At 62.9% G+C, this 17,422-nt stretch overlaps 1 protein-coding gene across 4 annotated transcripts; it reads left to right on the plus strand.

Annotated features, from left to right (window-relative positions):
* Window positions 1-274: 274 nt before the first annotated feature.
* SLC9A3R1 (SLC9A3 regulator 1) lies at window positions 275-16,101 on the plus strand. Of its 4 annotated transcripts, none has more exons than XM_036412426.2 (6): window positions 280-938; window positions 10,836-10,997; window positions 11,765-11,918; window positions 13,845-13,891; window positions 15,142-15,231; window positions 15,459-16,101. In XM_036412426.2, exons 1-6 carry the CDS (start codon window positions 477-479, stop codon window positions 15,645-15,647), a joined length of 1,104 nt encoding a protein of 367 aa, XP_036268319.1. In that variant the 5' UTR covers window positions 280-476; the 3' UTR covers window positions 15,648-16,101. The 4 variants fall into 4 exon arrangements, with proteins under 4 accessions (XP_045428181.1, XP_045428180.1, XP_036268319.1 ...); XM_036412427.2 differs by having other exon boundaries at window positions 287-938; window positions 13,845-13,885; XM_045572224.1 differs by lacking the exon at window positions 15,142-15,231 and having other exon boundaries at window positions 276-938; window positions 13,845-13,885.
* The last annotated feature ends 1,321 nt before the right edge of the window (window positions 16,102-17,422 follow it).

Here is a 17,422-nt window from a genome sequence, read left to right on the forward strand (position 1 = left end):
CGGCCCAGGACCGGGAACCCGCCCGCCCCGCCCCCGCCTCCACTCGGGCCACTTGGTAACAAACACTTCCACTTCCTGAGCCTCTTTCTTCTCCCGCCGCCGAGCGCCGCGCCGAGCGCAGGGTCCCGCCCCCGCGCGTTCCCATTGGCCAGCGAAGTTCACCCGGCCTGAGCGCCCCCTGCCCACGGCCTCTGATTGGCTCAGGGCGCTCCACACCCGCGGCGCGGCCCCGCCCCCGAGGAGAAGGGGTCGGGCCGGGTGCTGGGAAGCTCAGACGCCGCGCGGGCGGGGATTGGGCCGCGCGCTCGCAGTTGGGTTCCCGGAGGTGCGCGGCTGCCTCCCACGGACCACCTGCTGCTCGTCCCGCCGGCGCGGAGAGTGCTCCCTCCAGCCTCCTCATCTGCGGGGGGGAAAGGGCTGGGTCGTCCCGTCTCAGGACCCCGCGTCGAACCGCTGAGCCGCCGTCGCAGGGCGAGATGAGCGCGGACGCGGCGGCCGGGCCGCCCCTGCCCCGGCTCTGCTGCCTGGAGAAGGGTCCGAACGGCTATGGCTTCCACCTGCACGGGGAGAAGGGCAAGCTGGGCCAGTTCATCCGGCTGGTGGAGCCCGGCTCGCCGGCCGAGACGGCGGGGCTGCTGGCGGGCGACCGGCTGGTGGAGGTGAACGGCGAGAACGTGGAGAAGGAGACCCACCAGCAGGTGGTGAGCCGCATCCGCGCCTCGCTCAGCGCCGTGCGCCTGCTGGTGGTCGACCCGGACACGGACGAGCGGCTGCAGAAGCTGGGCGTCCCGATCCGGGAGGAGCTGCTCCGCGCGCAGGAGGGGCCCGCGCAGGCCGAGCCGCCGGCCGCCGTCGAGGCGAAGGACGCTGGCGGCGAAAGCGAGCCGCAGGCCGCCGCGCCGGAACCCCGGGAGTCCGACCAGAGCCGTCCCGAGCGGGTAAGCGTGTGTGTGTGTGTGTGTGTGTGTGTGTGTGTGTGTGTGTGTGTGGAGGGGGGGCCTGGGCCGGGCGGCGAGTCTGCCACGGGGCGAGGAGAGGGGAGCGGGGAGAGACCCAGGCGACCGGCCTTTGGAAACGCGATCCTCGCGGGGGAAGCTGCTTCCGCCCGCCTCCCGGGCGCTCGGGCGGTGGCGGGCTTGGGGCCGCTTCCCACGCCCCCACCCCTTCCCCGCACCGGGCTGGGACTCGGCTCTCTCTGCCACTTGTTCTCTGGCCTTGGGACGTGGGAGGGAGGGAGGAGGGCGGGCGGCCCAGGCCCCTTGTCCCTCTGTCGTTGTTCGGTTGGAGGCGGCTGCTCCATGTTTTGGGAAACCTCTGGTCCCGCCCATCCCGGGGCCGGCTCTTCAGCCACCCGGTTCCCAGCCTCCCCGGAGGTGCCCGCTTCCTTCCCGGCCCCGGCGGGTGGTGACGAGCTGGGATGAAGCAGGTGGGACCCGCGGAGCCGGGGAGGGGAGGGGAGGAGGGCGGAGGGGTGGCAGGCAGGGCCGTCTCCGCGCCCCCCTCCCCTCCAGCCCCGGTATGTGTATCATTAACTGCAGCGGCTGGACTTCATCCTCCCCTTGCAGGCCGGTGTGACTTCTAAGAAAAGCGCGAAGCCCCGCCAGCCGTGGGCGCTGTGGGTGGGGTTCGGGGAGGAGGTGCAGAGGTCTCTCTGGGGATCTGCCTCCTAGGATTTATGATTCTCAGGAATGTGAGGAGTAAGCGCTAGCTGGTATCTGAGCGCGGGAGGGAGGATCTTGGAGGAGGAGGAGGAGGAGGAGGAGGAGGAGGAGGAGGAGGACTAGGGGAGGGAGGAGAGGGAGTGGTGCGTGGCCCTGGGCCATGCAGGGGCCAGCAAGCAGCTTCGGGAAGGTGGTCCTGCCCAGGCAGCCGCCTCACTCCGTCCCTGGAACAGCAGGAAGTCTGGTTGTTTTTTACCCATGTTTAGAGTTTCCCAAAACCATCCCAGCCTGGCTCAGCTGCACCATGGGCAGTGGCAAACTGGAGCTGTGCTCAGGCTCTGTCCCAGAGACTGAGGGGGAGGCCTCAGGGAGCAGACTGGCAGGGGGGGTGGGGGGCAGGGCCTGGGCCCGTTTGGTGGCTCTCCACCTGGTGGCAGCATGTGGCACAGGTGTTGGCGGTGCCAGCAGGAGCCTCCCCTGGACAGAGAAAGGGCACAGTTCAGCCTAAAGGTAGAAGGTGGAGCCAGAGAGGACCAAATGGTTCAGTGGAAGTAACGGAAGTGAGGTCACGCCGAGCCCTGTCCAGCGGAGTGCAGTGCCAAGAATGCCAGGGCCACCAGGCTCCCACTTCCTGCCATTACCAGCAAGGCACTGGCAGGGGTGGGGCAGGGGCCGGAGCAGCCCAGCCCGGGGTCAGACACCCGGGAGCTGGAGCCCGTGACCTCTGGCCCCAGGCAGAAATCCACTTTGCTGAGTGCTTCGATTTGCCATTCCCTTTCCTCTGGACTTTGACACTCGCTCCAGTAACCCGCCACCCCGCAGCCCCCACCCCCGAAGTTGCATCAGGTCCAGCTCCTCCCATCACCCTTTTGGTGCTGCTGCCGGGTGTGGGAGGGCCCAGCACACGCCGCCCCTCCTCCCCGGTGCCATCTGAAAGGCACAGGCTCGGCTTCCTGCTCTCAGGGCAGCCCAGAACCCGCGTCCCCCAGGTGGTTTGCGGGCACCGTGTTAGCGGGGAGAACCAGCCCCCAGTCCTGGGGACACCGCCACCAGGCCCCTTGGGGTTTCAGGTCAGCAAGCCAATCAGAATCTCCCTGAGCCTTGGTTCTCCCACCTGTAAAATGGGGGCCTTGGATTACACCTGTTCTCCAGAATTCTGCAGACAACAGGAAGTGCTTGCACCTTTGTGGGGTGCTGAATTGAGCTCCTTGAGGCCCAGGCATTAAGCCTTGTGCTCAGCCAATCAGCACTTTCTAAATGAAATCTGGCATGGTGGACTTAAAGCTGACCCACCCTGTCACTGCAAAACTGTTCATGAACATCCTAAATCATCTTCCCAAAGGCCTCTCAGTGGGGCCGTTTCGGTCTCTGTTAGTTCTCACACGTGGAAAGGAGTGGGTGGCAGGGGACGTGCGATGGGGCAGAGGGTGAGGGGGCCTGTCGCTGTGTGGAAGGAGGCGGAGGTGTGCTTCCAGCTCTGCCCCCCTTGTTGGTGGCTTTTCCCCCTCCACCCACAGGGCAGGGGCAGTCACAGGACGGGACCGAACCCCTTGCGCGCGGCGCCTGGCACATGGACCCACCTCGGCAAGCGGGCAGGCCTGAGCCGCTCCTCTGTGCTGGCAGGGCCGCCTCTCCGCCTCCCTAAGCCTCCACTTCCTCTTGTGCAAATTGGGGGCGACAGCAGCCGCCTCGAAGGGTTGCCAGGATTACTTAAGGGTGTGTGTTCAGCTCAGTGCCTGGCACCGAGTGGGTGGTGTGTGAATTAATAAATATTCCACAGCGATCGTTGCCCCATCCATGGGGCGACGAGCCCCGGATCAGCCTCCCTCGTTGGGCAAGGGCAGCGGCAGCCACACCTGGCACCAAGCATGTGCTCACGTAGGGGTGTCTCTTGTTGGATAATCATGTTCCTCAGCCCGTCACCACCTGGCAGGCAGCCTTCCCCCCACTCCCCGCGGTGTCCACCCCAAGGTCCAAACTCCCCGCCGGCACACCACGCTCGCCCGGCCTTTGAGCCTTCCAGGCCTGGTCCCCCTGCCCCTTCACTGCAGGGCACACTCCCCAAGGCCACAGGGCTCCCCGGAGCCTCTCCTCTCCTCTCCTCGCCTCCTCCCACTCCCTGTCCTCACACCCGCCCGTCACGTTCCGAAGGTGCTGGGTTTGAACGCTCTGTTTACGATCTCTATCACTGATCTCTATAACTGCGTGGCCAGGCCCATGGCCAGGCCCCGGGCAACACCTGCCCTTATTTGTTTCTGTCCCAGCCTGGTGCCCAGGGCAGGGAGAGGCTCAATCAAATTTTTTGAATTAGTGAATAAATGCCTAACAGCCAGCAGGGACCTTTGTCCTAAGTCATCTCACTCCAGTCACCTGGGCCTGCTGACGTCTCAAAGGCTCCAACACACCCAGAGATTGGAATTCCAGAAGAATGTCCCCACTCCCTCTTCTTGCCTTCCAGCAGCTTCCATTTTAAAATCGGGACACCGGAAGTCTGGGCTTTGGGGTCCAATCCGCCAGCCCACTGGCTCCGGGCCCCTGATTGTCCATTGTTCCCCGTGAGCCTCAGCATCTGCGTCTCTGAGATGGGACTCCGGCACCGGGGCCCCTGAGAGGGGATGTGGTTGTGTAAGAGCCGACTTGGGGTGCTTTCCACCAGACCTGACCCTGACCCCAGAGGCAAAGATGGTGCAGGCACCCCAGCTGACAAGGTGGGGGCTGGGCAAAATTTTCTGGCAGCCTCCCAGCCTCTCCCCGTTTCTGGGAGGACGGGACTGGGTTTGGGTGTGAAATGGACTAGGCCATGTTTTTGGGGTCTCTTTCTCCACTAGGGTAGCCCCTGGCTCTTACTTTCTTGGGAGCGTCTTGGAACAAAGCTTACTCTGACCCCAGCGTCCGCCTGCATATCCATGTGGCCACACCTTTGGGTTGTGCTCGGGGGGCCTGGCTCTCCAGCGGTGTCTGCCCATCACGGTGGGACACATCCAGGCTGCTTGGACCACCTCCCTGCAAGGGTCCGGGGAGCTGAGCCCTTTGGGCCAGGACTCCCAGGTGCTCCTGTCCCCAACAGTGTCCTTCAAGCACCTGAGGGAACACCTCGCCCCAAAGGGCAGACTCCTTGGACCCATCCATCCCTCCTCCGGTGACTAAGTCTCTACCTTCACCCTAGGTCCTTAGAATCCACCCTTGCTATCTCTGGGCGTCCTGGGGTACAAAGGGCTTCCCCGGAGGCCGGTCTTGACTTTTGGCCTTGGCCTTCCCTTCCCCGTCCCTTGGCATCGGACGACTCACCGCGTCCCCAGACCCTCAGTCAATGCTTAGGTTCCTGCCCTAGGAAAGGCTTCCCCGAGGTCCCGGCTCAGGTGCTGCTCTCTGCTGTGCGACCGAGCTCCCATCTCTCCCTGTGCCCTGTTACAAGGTCACGGGTGGGGATCTGGAAGTGTTCGGGGCTGACAGCCACATGGGTGAGGATCTGAGCAGGCCGTGGCCACAGCCACCAGCTCCGTGTGGCTCCTGGTACAGGGAACGTGCTGGTCCCCATTGAGAGGCGCTGTGAGCGCACTTGCCAGGCGTTGAAGACCTGGCACAGACAAAAAGGTGTAAAATAGCCCATTGATCATCTTTTAGATGGATTACGTGTTGAAATGTTGTGTAAAATAAGGTATTACAACTCGTTTCTCTTGTTCCTTTTTACTTGTTAATGTGGCTCATAGAAAACTTTTAATTACCTATGTCAAAAAACAAAACTCAAACCAAGTAAATGTGAAGGTCAAATTGGCTTTATTCAGTGATTTATGGGGTCATGAATACAATACAATTGTATGCAGGTGACGTGTTATACGAACATACACCTGAAACCGGTACAATTTTATTAACCAGTGTAACCCCAATACATCCACTTAATAAAACGACTCATCCCAATAGCACCTGGCTGGCTCGCTGAGGGGCCATGCAAAAGGGGAAAGATTTTATAGGAAGAAGGACGGGGCGAAGGAACTGTTGGCAAAAGAAGGGTGATTTGGGGCCCTGCACCTTTTCTCCGGGAAGGGTTTTATCCTGCACGTTGCCTCTCGCCTGTGGGGAGAGGGCCCAGGTGACGGAAGTTCCAGACTGATTGATTAAGATTCTATTTCTCGGAGAGGTTGAAACTGCAGTTAGACCAGGTGGTGTGTCTAGGTGTGGTGCCGTGGTTATTAGCATGGGTGATGCCATATTGGGCCTGTGGTATGTTTTTTTCTGTAACTAACGCCTAGATGACTGGCATTGTGTTCCTATTGGATAATGCTGGTCTGGAGCTGAGTCTGGAGCCTGCTCTCTTTGGACCCGAGTTTCCTCACCTGTGAAATGAGGGCAATAACACCTCCCTTGCAGGGTTACAATTGGGTTTTAACAAGAAAATACACATGAAGTCCTGGTGCCGCGATAGGCGCACAGTAAGTGCCCAGTAAACAGTGGCCGCTCTGTGCTGTTTCAGCCACGCTCCAGTTTCACAAGCTCCCTGAAGGTTCTCACAATAACCTCCTGACACAGCTCCCAGGAGTAAAGTCCAGAGACTCCTCCGTGGGAGAAGGGTGAGGTGTCATGGGGGCTGATGGTGGAGTGCCTGCTGGGCCGCGGGCATGGGGCGGCCAGCCTGGACGGTGGCCAGCCAGGCAGCAGCCCACGTACCAGCCTGCTCCATCCCAGCCTTGCCCAGCCCTGGGGAGACCTGAGCCAACCTCTCCCTCAGACGGGCCCCTGAACGGCACTGGGAGAAAGAGCCAGAGGGGGATCTGGCTCAGGGCCCCTCCTGGGGGAAGCGGCCGCCGCTTTAGCTTCTGTCTCCCCGCTGGATCCCACCCTCTGCGCTCCAGAGAAGCTCCTCTCCGCGGAGAGACAGCAGGAAGTTCAGAGTCTAGGGCTCGGAGCAGCTGGCTCTTTGCGAGTGGAGGTGTCTGGCATTCCTCAGACCGGAGGTTCTGTGGGGTGAAGTGGAGCCACCTCAGGGCAGGAGTCGGTGGCAGCCAAGCCTCTCCGCTCCTGGGGGGAGGAGAGGATCCGGGAGCCCGGAGCTGTGGACACTGGCCAGTGGTCCAAGCTCCTGGCCACTCCCCGGCCTGCCCTGAGGACAGTGCCCGCATGTTCCCCGTCACACGTCACCCAGAAGAGCACCGAGCAGCCAGGGTTCCTCAGCCCAGCACACCCTCTGCCTGCTGCCGGGACAGCCAGGCCCTTCTCCTGCCCTGGCTGGGCTCCTTTCTCTGCGGGAGGCAACTGGGCACTGTTCGGTGCATAAACAGGAGCCGGGGGCTGGGCGGCCCTGGGAGGTGAGGGTCACCTCTATTGTTCCCCAGCCACCTGGCAGTCTCCCCTCCACAGCCCGCCCCTTGCAGGAAGCTGCCTGGCTGTTCTACCTGGGCTGTTCTCCAAGGCACCGGCCAGGGAGGGGCCGCCCCGCGGGGCATCGGCCCCCCAGCCCTCCTCCCCTGGGCCTGATCCCCAGAGACAGGCGCTGGGATTAGGGTATCGACTTTCCGCAGCTTTCCAGGTGGCTGCTGTGGTGCCTATTGAATTCCGTGCCCGCCCTCCGCTCTCTGGGCTGCCTGCGGGGGTGGAGGTGACCGGGCGGCCACTCGGGGCGGGGCGGGGCGGGGCTCCCCCGGAGAGGAGGGCAGGCCCGGGACGGAATTCGGAGCAGCCGGAGAACCTGAGGGCTCCTGATGGCTCTGTGAGTCTGGAGGCAGGTCTCCGGGCAGGTCCTTTCCGGAAAGTGGGTCTGGGAGTGACTCAGGCTCACGCTGCCCCAGCCCACTGGCCACCATCGCCTTGCGGTCCTTCCTCTGTCTGCGGATCTCTGCCAGTCTCCTCACTGAGATTCTGATTGAGACCATGTTCCCCTTGTCGTGACCCCACCCCACCTCTGGGCCCCTCATGCACCAGCACAGGGCTGCCCCTAACCCCTGGGGCCACACCATAGGCCGGAGATGGTTTGGCCTGGCCATTTCCCCTCTCCCCAGGCCCTGCCCAGCTCTGGGATACAGGCCCCGGAGCGATGACGGCCAAGCTCCAGGCACCTGACCCCTCCTTCTTCCCTTCTCAGGCCGGGCCAGCCCCAGGACCCCCAGGGAGGCTGCCCCCCGGGGGCTCCTGTCAGCACCAGCCTCCACCCAGGCTGGGCCGGGCTGACTCAGCAGCTGGCGCTGACACCTGGAGACAGCGGGAGGGGGGCGGGGAGAGACACGCCAGTCTCCCGGGAAGAATGCGAAGCCTGCAGCCGGCCCTGGGAAGGAAGGAGCCTCTGGGGACCTGGGAAGGGGGGTGCGGGATGGGGCTCTGTGGGTGTGGGACGCTTCAGAAGGGTTTCCTGGCGCCTGCCCAGAGGGCAGTGGAGGGAAGAGAGCAGCAGGGCCCTGAGCCCCTCCAGCTGGCTCCCTTATTTCTTCCCTCCTCACGGCTCCGTGCGGCCCTCCAGCTCTAAGGACAGGTCCCCGGGCAAGGCTCAGTGCGGGGAGCCTGCCACACAGAGCCGGGCAGCCATGCCGCCATGCCAACCTGAGATCACCCACACTGCCCCTTCCCCGCCCAGGCCCAGGCTGAGCTCTGGCTTCGCGCACCCGGAAGGAAGGCTGTGGTTTCAGCAGCTCCCAGGCCCCTCCCCACAGAGGCTGCGGGCACCTCGGGGTGAGGACTCAGGTGCTTGTGACCCCGCTGAGGCCCCAGCTCCGGGGTGGGGAGGGGGAGCACCCCTCCCAGTCTGAACTCGGGTCTTCAGGTGCCAGCCTGCAGATGGGGGGAGAGACAGGGCTGGTGTTCTGGCTCCTCCCCTGAAACGCCGTGTGCCGCCAGGCCGTGGGCATGGCATCTCAAGTCTCAGTTTCCCCACCTTGAAGCCGGGGGTGACTGGCCCAGGCCAGATTGCTCTGGGAAGGCTCTTTGGAGGGAGGGCAGGTGGGGAGAGACATGGGAGCTACTCACACTCCCGCCCCCACCCCCACCCCCGCCATGTTCTCAGGGCCTCGGTGGAGCTGAGCAGAAAGCTGAGCCTGCCCAGGTGGCGGCAGCTCGTCAGACCTGTTCTACTCACCTCGCCTGGGGGAGGGCGGCCGGCAGCTTTGCAGAGGGATTAGCTTGCGGGGAGAAGCGGGGGGATTAGCTTGAGGGGAGAAGCGTTTGTTTTATACTCAATCCCAGAGGGCTGAGCTGGCCCGGATAACAGGCAGCAGCTGGGCATGCCGGTGGGGCCCTGCCACAGAATGGGAGGGGAGGACTCGGAGAAAGGGGGCCCAGGCCTTTAGCCCAGATTAGGGTACCCACAGGCCCAACTGTCAGCCCTCCTTCCTTTCTTGGCCTATCCACACCCCCCACCAACATCCTGAAGCACAGAAAGATCCGCCCCAGCACTTAGAGGCAAAGTCACCCTGGGTGAGGGGCGGGGCCCGAGCCTCGAGGCGGCTGACTGACGTGCTGCCTCCCGGGATCCCTCCTCACCGCCACTCCCAGCTGCCGACCGGGGTTTCAGAGCAACCTGGCACCCCTCCCCGGAGTCTCACATCTCGCTTTCGTTCGGCTGTTTGTGGGTGTTCACGGCAGCGGGAACGTCTGCTCTGCCGGGGACTGTACGCTGTGCTAACTGCCTCCATGGGGAAACGGGGCTCTGGGAAGGAGACCGCTGCCCCAGGTCACAGCGGGCCAGCTGGAACCTGGGCCAGGGCCTTGGCTTCAGCCATTGCTGGTGGCCTGGTGTCTAGGGGAGACCCAGAGCTCACAGCCTGGCTGCGGTGGCCCTGCCCCAGGCCTGGGAGCAGGGGGAGAGGGGCCCCAGGTAAGCCTCGGTGCTCAGCATCAGGGTCCTGCCCGCTCTCCCCGGTTCCCTGCATCATGTCCGCATGTTCTGGGGCCGCAGCCCCGAGCTCAGCCCCTGAGGCGGCCCAGGAGGGGAGATGGCTCCAGCTGGTGTCTGTGCTCCCGGGGACCAGCGGGACCTCTGAGCTCCTGCTGTTTCTGCTGGACCAGGACCCCCGGCTGTGCCTCCCCTGGTCTTGGCTTGTGGGGAGCAGCAGGGGGGAGGGGGAGAGGGGGGGACAGGAGCCTGCGTGAGGAACTGAGGAACGGCTTTACTGTAAACACGCTGCCAGCTTTCAGTAAACACCGGCCTCCTCCCTCTGCAGACAGGAGCTGGGTGGGGAAGGGGCCCTGGAAAGCAGGCTGGGCTGGAGGAACCCAGGGCTGCGGCCGCGGCCTGGCCAGGCCCACCTACGAAAGGGCACGGGCAGAGCTCTGGCACTGAAACGGTTTTCCCATCTTACAGAGGCCAGGGTTCCTCCTGTGCCAGGTACCCACCTGCCACACACACACACACACACACACACTCTGAAACGGTTTTCCCATCTTACAGAGGCCAGGGTTCCCTCCTGTGCCAGGTACCCACCTGCCACACACACACACACACACACACACACACACACACACACACACACACACACACACACACACACATACACACACACACACACACACACACACACTCTGAAACGGTTTTCCCATCTTACAGAGACCAGGGTTCCCTCCTGTGCCAGGTACCCACCTGCCACACACACACACACACACACACACTCACACACACACACACATACACACACACACATACACACACATACACACACACACACACACTCTGAAACGGTTTTCCCATCTTACAGAGGCCAGGGTTCCCTCCTGTGCCAGGTACCCACCTGCCACACACACACACACACACACACACACACACACACTCTGAAACGGTTTTCCCATCATACAGAGTTCCCCTCCCACACCAGGTACCCACCTGTCACCCACCTTGCAGGGCCAGGCTGAGCCGTTGGTAGGAGGGACAAGGTATCAATCAAAATGATAAACCACAGAAAGTCAGAAGGATAGGGACCTGAGCTACTCTGTCCCCACTTCTCATTTGCGGAAGAGGAAACTGAGGCTCGGGACGGGCCTTGTTGTCAGGGTCACCCAGGCATTTCGCCGCCGCGGGGGATCTCCCTACACAGTGCCCGGAGCCCCGGGCCAGCTTCTCCCCAGTGCAGGGCGGGGTGGGATCTCAGCAGATTTGCCTGTTATCAGATCTTCCTGGTGGAGCCGGCACCAGGCACAGGGCAGGGACAGTGGGGACAAGGACACTGGAACGACATGGACTCTGCTTTGTCCCCACAGCGTGAGCTGCGGCCTCGGCTCTGCGCCATGAAGAGGGGCCCCAACGGCTACGGCTTCAACCTGCACAGCGACAAGTCCAAGCCGGGCCAGTTCATCCGGTCCGTGGACCGGGACTCGCCCGCCGAGGCCTCGGGGCTCCAGGCCCAGGACCGGATCGTGGAGGTAACGCCCCTCCTTGTCCCCAGGCACCTCCATCCTGGCGACCTCCCCCGATACAGTCAGCTCCTGGGCAGCCATCGCCCCAGCGGCTCCTTGTTAGCCCTGACGGGTAGACGCCGGAGGGAGGGATGGCGGGCGGGCAGGAGGGAGGGAAAGGTGGGGGGAGGGCGAAGGGACTGACTTCCTCCCTGCCCCCACCTCCCCGGGTGCCTCTTCGCTGAGCAGACACACTGGGCAGTTCATGATTCACCCATTGATCCAGGTGGACATCCGGGCCCCCTCTCCCCACCTCAGAGCTTCCTGCCACCCGTGTCCTCCACGCCAGGCGCAGGGACGGGGTGCGAGGCCAAGTCCTTCTCCCGGGGAGGCTGTGCTGCGGAGAGGAAACGCGAACCAGTGCCTCGGGCGGGTTCCAGAATCTCAGTCTCCGAGCCTCAGGGCTGATCTGAGACTTCTCACTTTACACCGAGCAGGCCAGGGCCAGAGCGGGAGTCCGAGGGCAGGTCCACAGCGAAGCGGGGGCCCAGCCAGGCTTCAGGCCTCGCCCGTCCGTCTTCCCAGCTGTTTGCTCAGTCTCCCCGGCTTTTCCCGTGTCCTGCCTCCCATCTGACCATCCCGTGGGAGGACCCTTGCCTCGTTCAGGACTCCGTGGGCAAGGGGGGCTCCGGGTCCCTGGATTGCCGGCTGGTTGAGGACAAACGGGACCCCTCTGCCTCCTCACCCTGCACCCCCAGGGCTGAGGCCGTGCTGGTAACCATGCCCGCCCCCAGGTGAACGGCATCTGCATGGAGGGCAAGCAGCACGGCGACGTGGTGTCCGCCATCAAGGCTGGCGGCGAGGAGACCAAGCTGCTGGTGGTGGACAAGGAGACGGATGAGTTCTTCAAGAAATGCAAAGTGGTCCCGTCTCAGGAGCACCTGCAGGGTGAGCTGGGCGGGTGGCGGGAGGCCCCCAGGGCAGGGATGTTGGCCGGAGGTCTGGACGTGACTGTCCCAGGTGAGGGGTGACAGCTTCCTGCTGCGATGCTCCCACCCTCTCCTTTAGCGGAGGCCAAGGGTGGGGTGGGGAGGGAGTGGGGCAGAGCTGGCATCAACAGGAAGCCGGGACCGGCCCTGGGTTTCTGACGATGGCCTATGACAGGTAAGCTGGCACCAGGGACGGTGCCAGAGTGCAGCCCTAAAGGAAACCAGGGCTTCCCCCACCACGATCCCAGGGCACGGCTGGTGCCAGGAAAGGGTTAACTCTGGGGCTGCTGCCTGGTCAGATCAGAGTCCAGGACAGGGGCCCCGTGCCTCCCCTCCCTTCTCTCAGGTTGTCTTGGAAACCCAAGCTTGCTGGCTGGAGAGAGCAGTGGGTCCCCCTTAGTCCCTGGGCCCCTGTCCTCCCCACCCCCACAGTCACCCTGCCAAGCCTGGCAGGCCCCTTGCTAAGTGGGGGCAGGGCTGCTCCGCGGGGCAGGGCTGCTCCGCAGGGCAGGGCGGAGTTAAGCAGCTCCCTGCTCTGCGTTTTCTCCCAGGAAAGATGGCTGGTGGAGGGGGGAGGGGAGGGTCAGGGATAGAATCTATGGTCTTCGCAATGGGCGGCCCCTCCCTGAAGGTGTCAGGGTTGTTTGTAAGGGAGGGAAGGGGTTCCACATGAAGGACATGACTTAGGCTGGGATCCCTGGCTGGAGGGGCTGAAGGGAAGGCCCCATCCTATCTAGCTCAATCTAGGGCACATGTGTCAAACACAAGGCCCGCGGGCCAAATCCGTCCCGCCAGGCCTTGCAATGTGGCCCGCACCGCGCTGTCATCACTGCACTCCGCTGCGTTTCCATCACAATGACAGTTTATGACTGTTCAGTAAACCATTCGGCCCGCGATTTAGGCTGGATTTTAGATTTTGGCCCCTTCTCTGATTGAGTTCGACACCCCTAATCTAGGGAGTGGGGGTTAGGGGGAAATCCCTAGCAGACTCTGCATGGGAGGTGGGTGCCACCTCACTCTGTCTCAGTGAGGGGAAACGGAGGCCCAGGCCCCAGCCTCGCTCTTGGGGACATGGCATGAGGGAGACACAGCAGAGGTCTGGATTCCTCCCAGCTCCTCAGATTCCTTCCCGGCCTCCTCCAGCACCTTCTCCCCTCAGCGCCAGGGCACCAGCCCTCCCCTCCCTCTCTGGCTGCCCAGACTGTGGTCCGGGTGGGGTGGGGTGAGGGGATGTACATTGATGTTAAGCTAAGTTCAGAGATGGCACAGCTCCCCTGGCAGCCTCGTGGGGCCTCTGGCCTGAGTGAGCCCATGGGGGTGACCCCAGGCAGCGTCCGCTCCCTCTGACCCCTCCCGCCACCTCCGTTCCCACTGGCTGGGACACTGCCCTGAGCCCTCGGTCCTCTCATGTCCACGCTGGCCGGTAGGCTGAGGCAGGGGCGGGCACCAACCACAGCCCGGCTGCGGTGCTAGTTCCAGTGACCCACTGGACCAGAGGCTCCGGGGCCAGAGCCCGGAACCACTGCTCTGAGCCGGTTTCCCCGGTGATTCTCAGGCGGCCGCCGGCCTTCTCTGCCCGTCCCAGAACAATGCTTTGCTCAAGCAGCTGATTCTCCGTCAGCGGCTCGTGCGATTGGTTTAGGGGGCAGAGCCAGCACATTCTTCCTAAGGAAAGTGAGTAGGAAACGTCTGAGCATTGTGAGGCCGAGGGATGGTGGGGTGTGGGGACGGCAGGTTGTCTTGGAACCTGTCACACTCCCGCGCGCTCACCGTGAGAGACTGACCAGGGACGAGATCTCTCCCAGCCCCGCCCCTCGCCCTCTCCACGCCCCACCCGCCCGCGTGCCCAGAGATCTGGACTCACCTCTGCTTTTTCCCTCACTAGGTCCCTTGCCCGAGCCCGTTACCAACGGGGAGATCCAGAAGGTAAAGGTGAACCCTAACTGCTTCTCTGGCTCCTAGGCTGGGGCTGCGGGAGGAGGGGCAGGGGGTGTGGTTGGGCGGACCGCCCGCTGGCCCAGGTTAACTCATTTCTGAGCTATTCCCTCCCGAGTCCACACTGTACACCTACTGTGTGCCCTCGACCCCTGCCTGGGACCAAGGAGAGGCCTGGCACGCCCCTCTGCACCCCGCCATCCTGGGGACAAGCCCCGCCTCCAAGTCCCCCACACAGAAGAGGCCATTCTTCCCCCCAAGAACAGAGCAGCAGTGTCTGCCGCCTGCTGCCCGGCTACTTCCAGTCTGGGCTGGGAGAACAAAGCCCCCGCGCCTCCTCCTTCCAGGCAGAAGGGAAGGGAAGGCGGTGGAGGCCGGAGCCGAGATGGCAGGGCCCGGTGCCAGCCCGGGCCCCAGGAACCAGGCAGGGGCTGAGCGCCAACTGAAGGCCTGGCCAAGGCCTTCGCTCTGGGGTGCACTGATCACCAAGGCTCTCTGCGGGGTCTGCTCAGACTCCCCTGCCCGGGGGCACAGTGGAAGGCGTCCCTGGACCTCCTGTCACTCCATTTGGGGTGCAGAATCTCATGCACTTTATCTCCCTACTCCAGAGCCCCCCCCCTTTTTTTAAAAATATATTTTATTGATTTTTTACAGAGAGGAAGGGAGAGAGATAGAGAGCTAGAAACGTCGATGGGAGAGAAACATCGACCAGCTGCCTCTTGCACACCCCCTACCGGGGATGTGCCCGCAACCAATGTACATGCCTCTGACCGGAATCGAACCCGGGACCTTTCAGTCCGCAGACCGACGCTCTACCACTGAGCCAAACCGGCTTCGGCTCCAGAGCCCTTTTTAGCTGCTTTGGGTTAGTTTTAAGATGACTGGGTCAAATCCAACTAATGAGGTGGGCAGCAGGAGATTCAAGAAGCATCACGGGGTTTCCCACGCCCCAGGAACCTCTCCTTGCTCACTGGCCCAAAAGGCAGCAGGCCTGAAGGCCTCCCAGGGAGGACGGGGAACGGGCAGTTCAGCTGATCCCCGGATGGTCCTCCCAGCCTGCACCCAGGCTCCCCTCTGGTCCTTGGGGGAATGTAACAATGGAAGTCCCCGAGGGCCGCGGGCAGGCTCAGGCCCTGGGCTCAGGGGAAGGTTCTCAGACAGGCACCTGTCTTCCTTGGAGCCTCCCTTTCCTGCTCAGGACTTCCCCAACCCACCCCCCACCAACCCATACCTGTCCTCTCTGCCAGGAGAACAGTCATGAAGCCCTGGCCGAGGTGGCCTCCGAGAGCCCCAGGCGAGCCCTGGCACGATCCACCTCCAGTGACACCAGCGAGGAGGTAGGCCGGCGGGTGGGCAACGGGCGGCACTGGGTTGGTGGCACCCCGTTCTCGGGCCACGCTGGTGCCTGGCACGCCAGCCCGCCTCGGAGGTCACATGTTGAGCCACGTTCTGTTCTTGTGACCCGGCTTCCCTGGCACTGCCCCAAGGAGCCACCTCTCCGAGGCCGAGGACCCGGAAGCCTCGCCTGGCACTGACTCCCGCTCTGCCTTCCTCCTTCCTCCAGCTGAACTCCCAAGACAGCCCCAAGAAGCAGGACTCCGCGGCACCCTCATCTACCTCCTCCTCCGACCCCATCCCAGACTTCAACATCTCCCTAGCCGTGGCCAAAGAGAGGGCCCACCAGAAGCGCAGCAACAAGCGGGCCCCGCAGATGGACTGGAGCAAGAAAAACGAACTCTTCAGTAACCTCTGAGCGCCTCCCGCGCCACCCAGCGAGCTGACAGGGCTGGGCCCGCACCCCCCACCCCCCACCCCCTCCCCACTGACCCCCGAATGGCAAACAAATCAGCACCAGCAGCCGCCTCTTGGCAAAATGTGATTCTTCTCAATAACTTTGATTGATCAAGGACTGGATTGCAGCGGCCACAGCATTTCAAGGGCTGTGGGCTGGGCATCTTGTTTTTGTTCATTTTTGTTTTGTTTTGTCTTGTTCTGAGTGCAGAGTAGAGGGATTTTTGTCTCCTGATTAACATGATTTTCCAGGTTGCTGCATCCAGGACATAGCAGCGCCTCAGCCTTAAACTTTCTTGTTTCTACTCCCACCGCAGAAGCCCCGGCCGGTGGGGGAGGGTGTGGCCACTCCCTGGCCAGCCCTGAGCCAGGCACCACCATTGTAAGGAAACTCCACCAGAAATTCACTGGTTTCTGCAAACCGCCTCAGCCTCCGTGTCTTCTGTAGAGCTCGGTCCTCCTGGCCTAAGAGACGGCAGACCTGGGTTCCCAGGCTGGCCTCTGGCTGAGGGGAGGGCAGGCACCCCAGGCCTGGCAGTGGGAGGGGCCTGGGCCTGTCTGTAACTGTCCGGTGGCCCCACCCACCAGTTCCAGGTGCTTCCCTGGTGGTCAGCGTGCACAGGCATGTTGGTCCCAGGAACTAGGGGCCCAGAGCACGTGCTGAGGACGCCCTGCCTTCCTGAGTCCAGGAGCTTTGGGGGTGTGACCCGCTGGGGCCTGCCTGGGAAAGGGAAGCCGTTGGCTTTCATCCTCCCGCCCTCGTCGATGGGGTGCAGGATTTCTGGGAGTGGCCAGAGCTGGCGCCAATATGCTCTTATCTGGCCCTGATTGGAGGGCAGTTCCCAGGCCGAGGCGAAAACAAACGGCCCTCCGGGGCCCCAGGATCTGCCCTGTGGCAGGTGGGTGCACCGACTTGCCAAGGGTGAAGGGCCCTGTTCCTCCTGGAGACCCAGGGCCATTATGCCTCTGGCTCTGGCAGCCGCGTCCTGGAGGTCTGCCAGGTGGCCAGAGCGCTGGCTGCCGGGCCAGGAGCTCAGGGCAGGTGCTCAGAGAGAAAGGAGTTGGCCTCAGGCAACTCTCCACCCAACCAGGAAGCCTCCGAAGCCAGGCTCCTGGGACTGAGAACGGGAGACTGTGAACCCGGTAGGGGGCCTGTGGAGAGAAGAGCCGGTCACTGGCCATCTTGTCCTCTTGTTTAGGTTTAGGGCCAAAATCCTTTCCCACCAGTCGCCCCACGCCCTGCTCAGCTGGCCTGGCCTGGCCCCCACTCTTGCCTCTGCGCTTTGACCCCTGGTGGAGACCCAGAGGACTGCCCCGCTAGGTCACCTACTGGGTGGGGAACCCTGGGGACAGGTGGCTGACAGAACCAGGGATGTGGGGCTGGAGGCCTGGTGTAAAGGGGGCCCCGGCAAGTGGAGTTTCTATCTTGGTTTCAGGTGTGTTTTAGGTTCTATTTTTACAGGACCGAGAGAACAGAACCGAGAGGCCTCAGCATTAGTTCAGACTCTTGCCGTCAAAAGCCCAGGCCTTAGGCAAGCTGCCTGAACCCGCTTGGGGCTCCTACCCTTGAAAATGCCCTAGATGCCCTCCCGAGCCTCTTCCTGGCTCTTTCCTTGATACCGCTGCAGATTATGACAAGGAGGGCCTGGGCACAGAAGTCAATGGGTGTCCCCCTTGCTCTGAGGTGACCCAGCTCTGTTAAGCACAGGTTGCCCGGCAGCCATGCCATCCCGAACC

Source organism: Pipistrellus kuhlii, unplaced genomic scaffold (assembly GCF_014108245.1).
Source record: "Pipistrellus kuhlii isolate mPipKuh1 unplaced genomic scaffold, mPipKuh1.p scaffold_m20_p_44, whole genome shotgun sequence".
NCBI lineage: Eukaryota > Metazoa > Chordata > Mammalia > Chiroptera > Vespertilionidae > Pipistrellus > Pipistrellus kuhlii.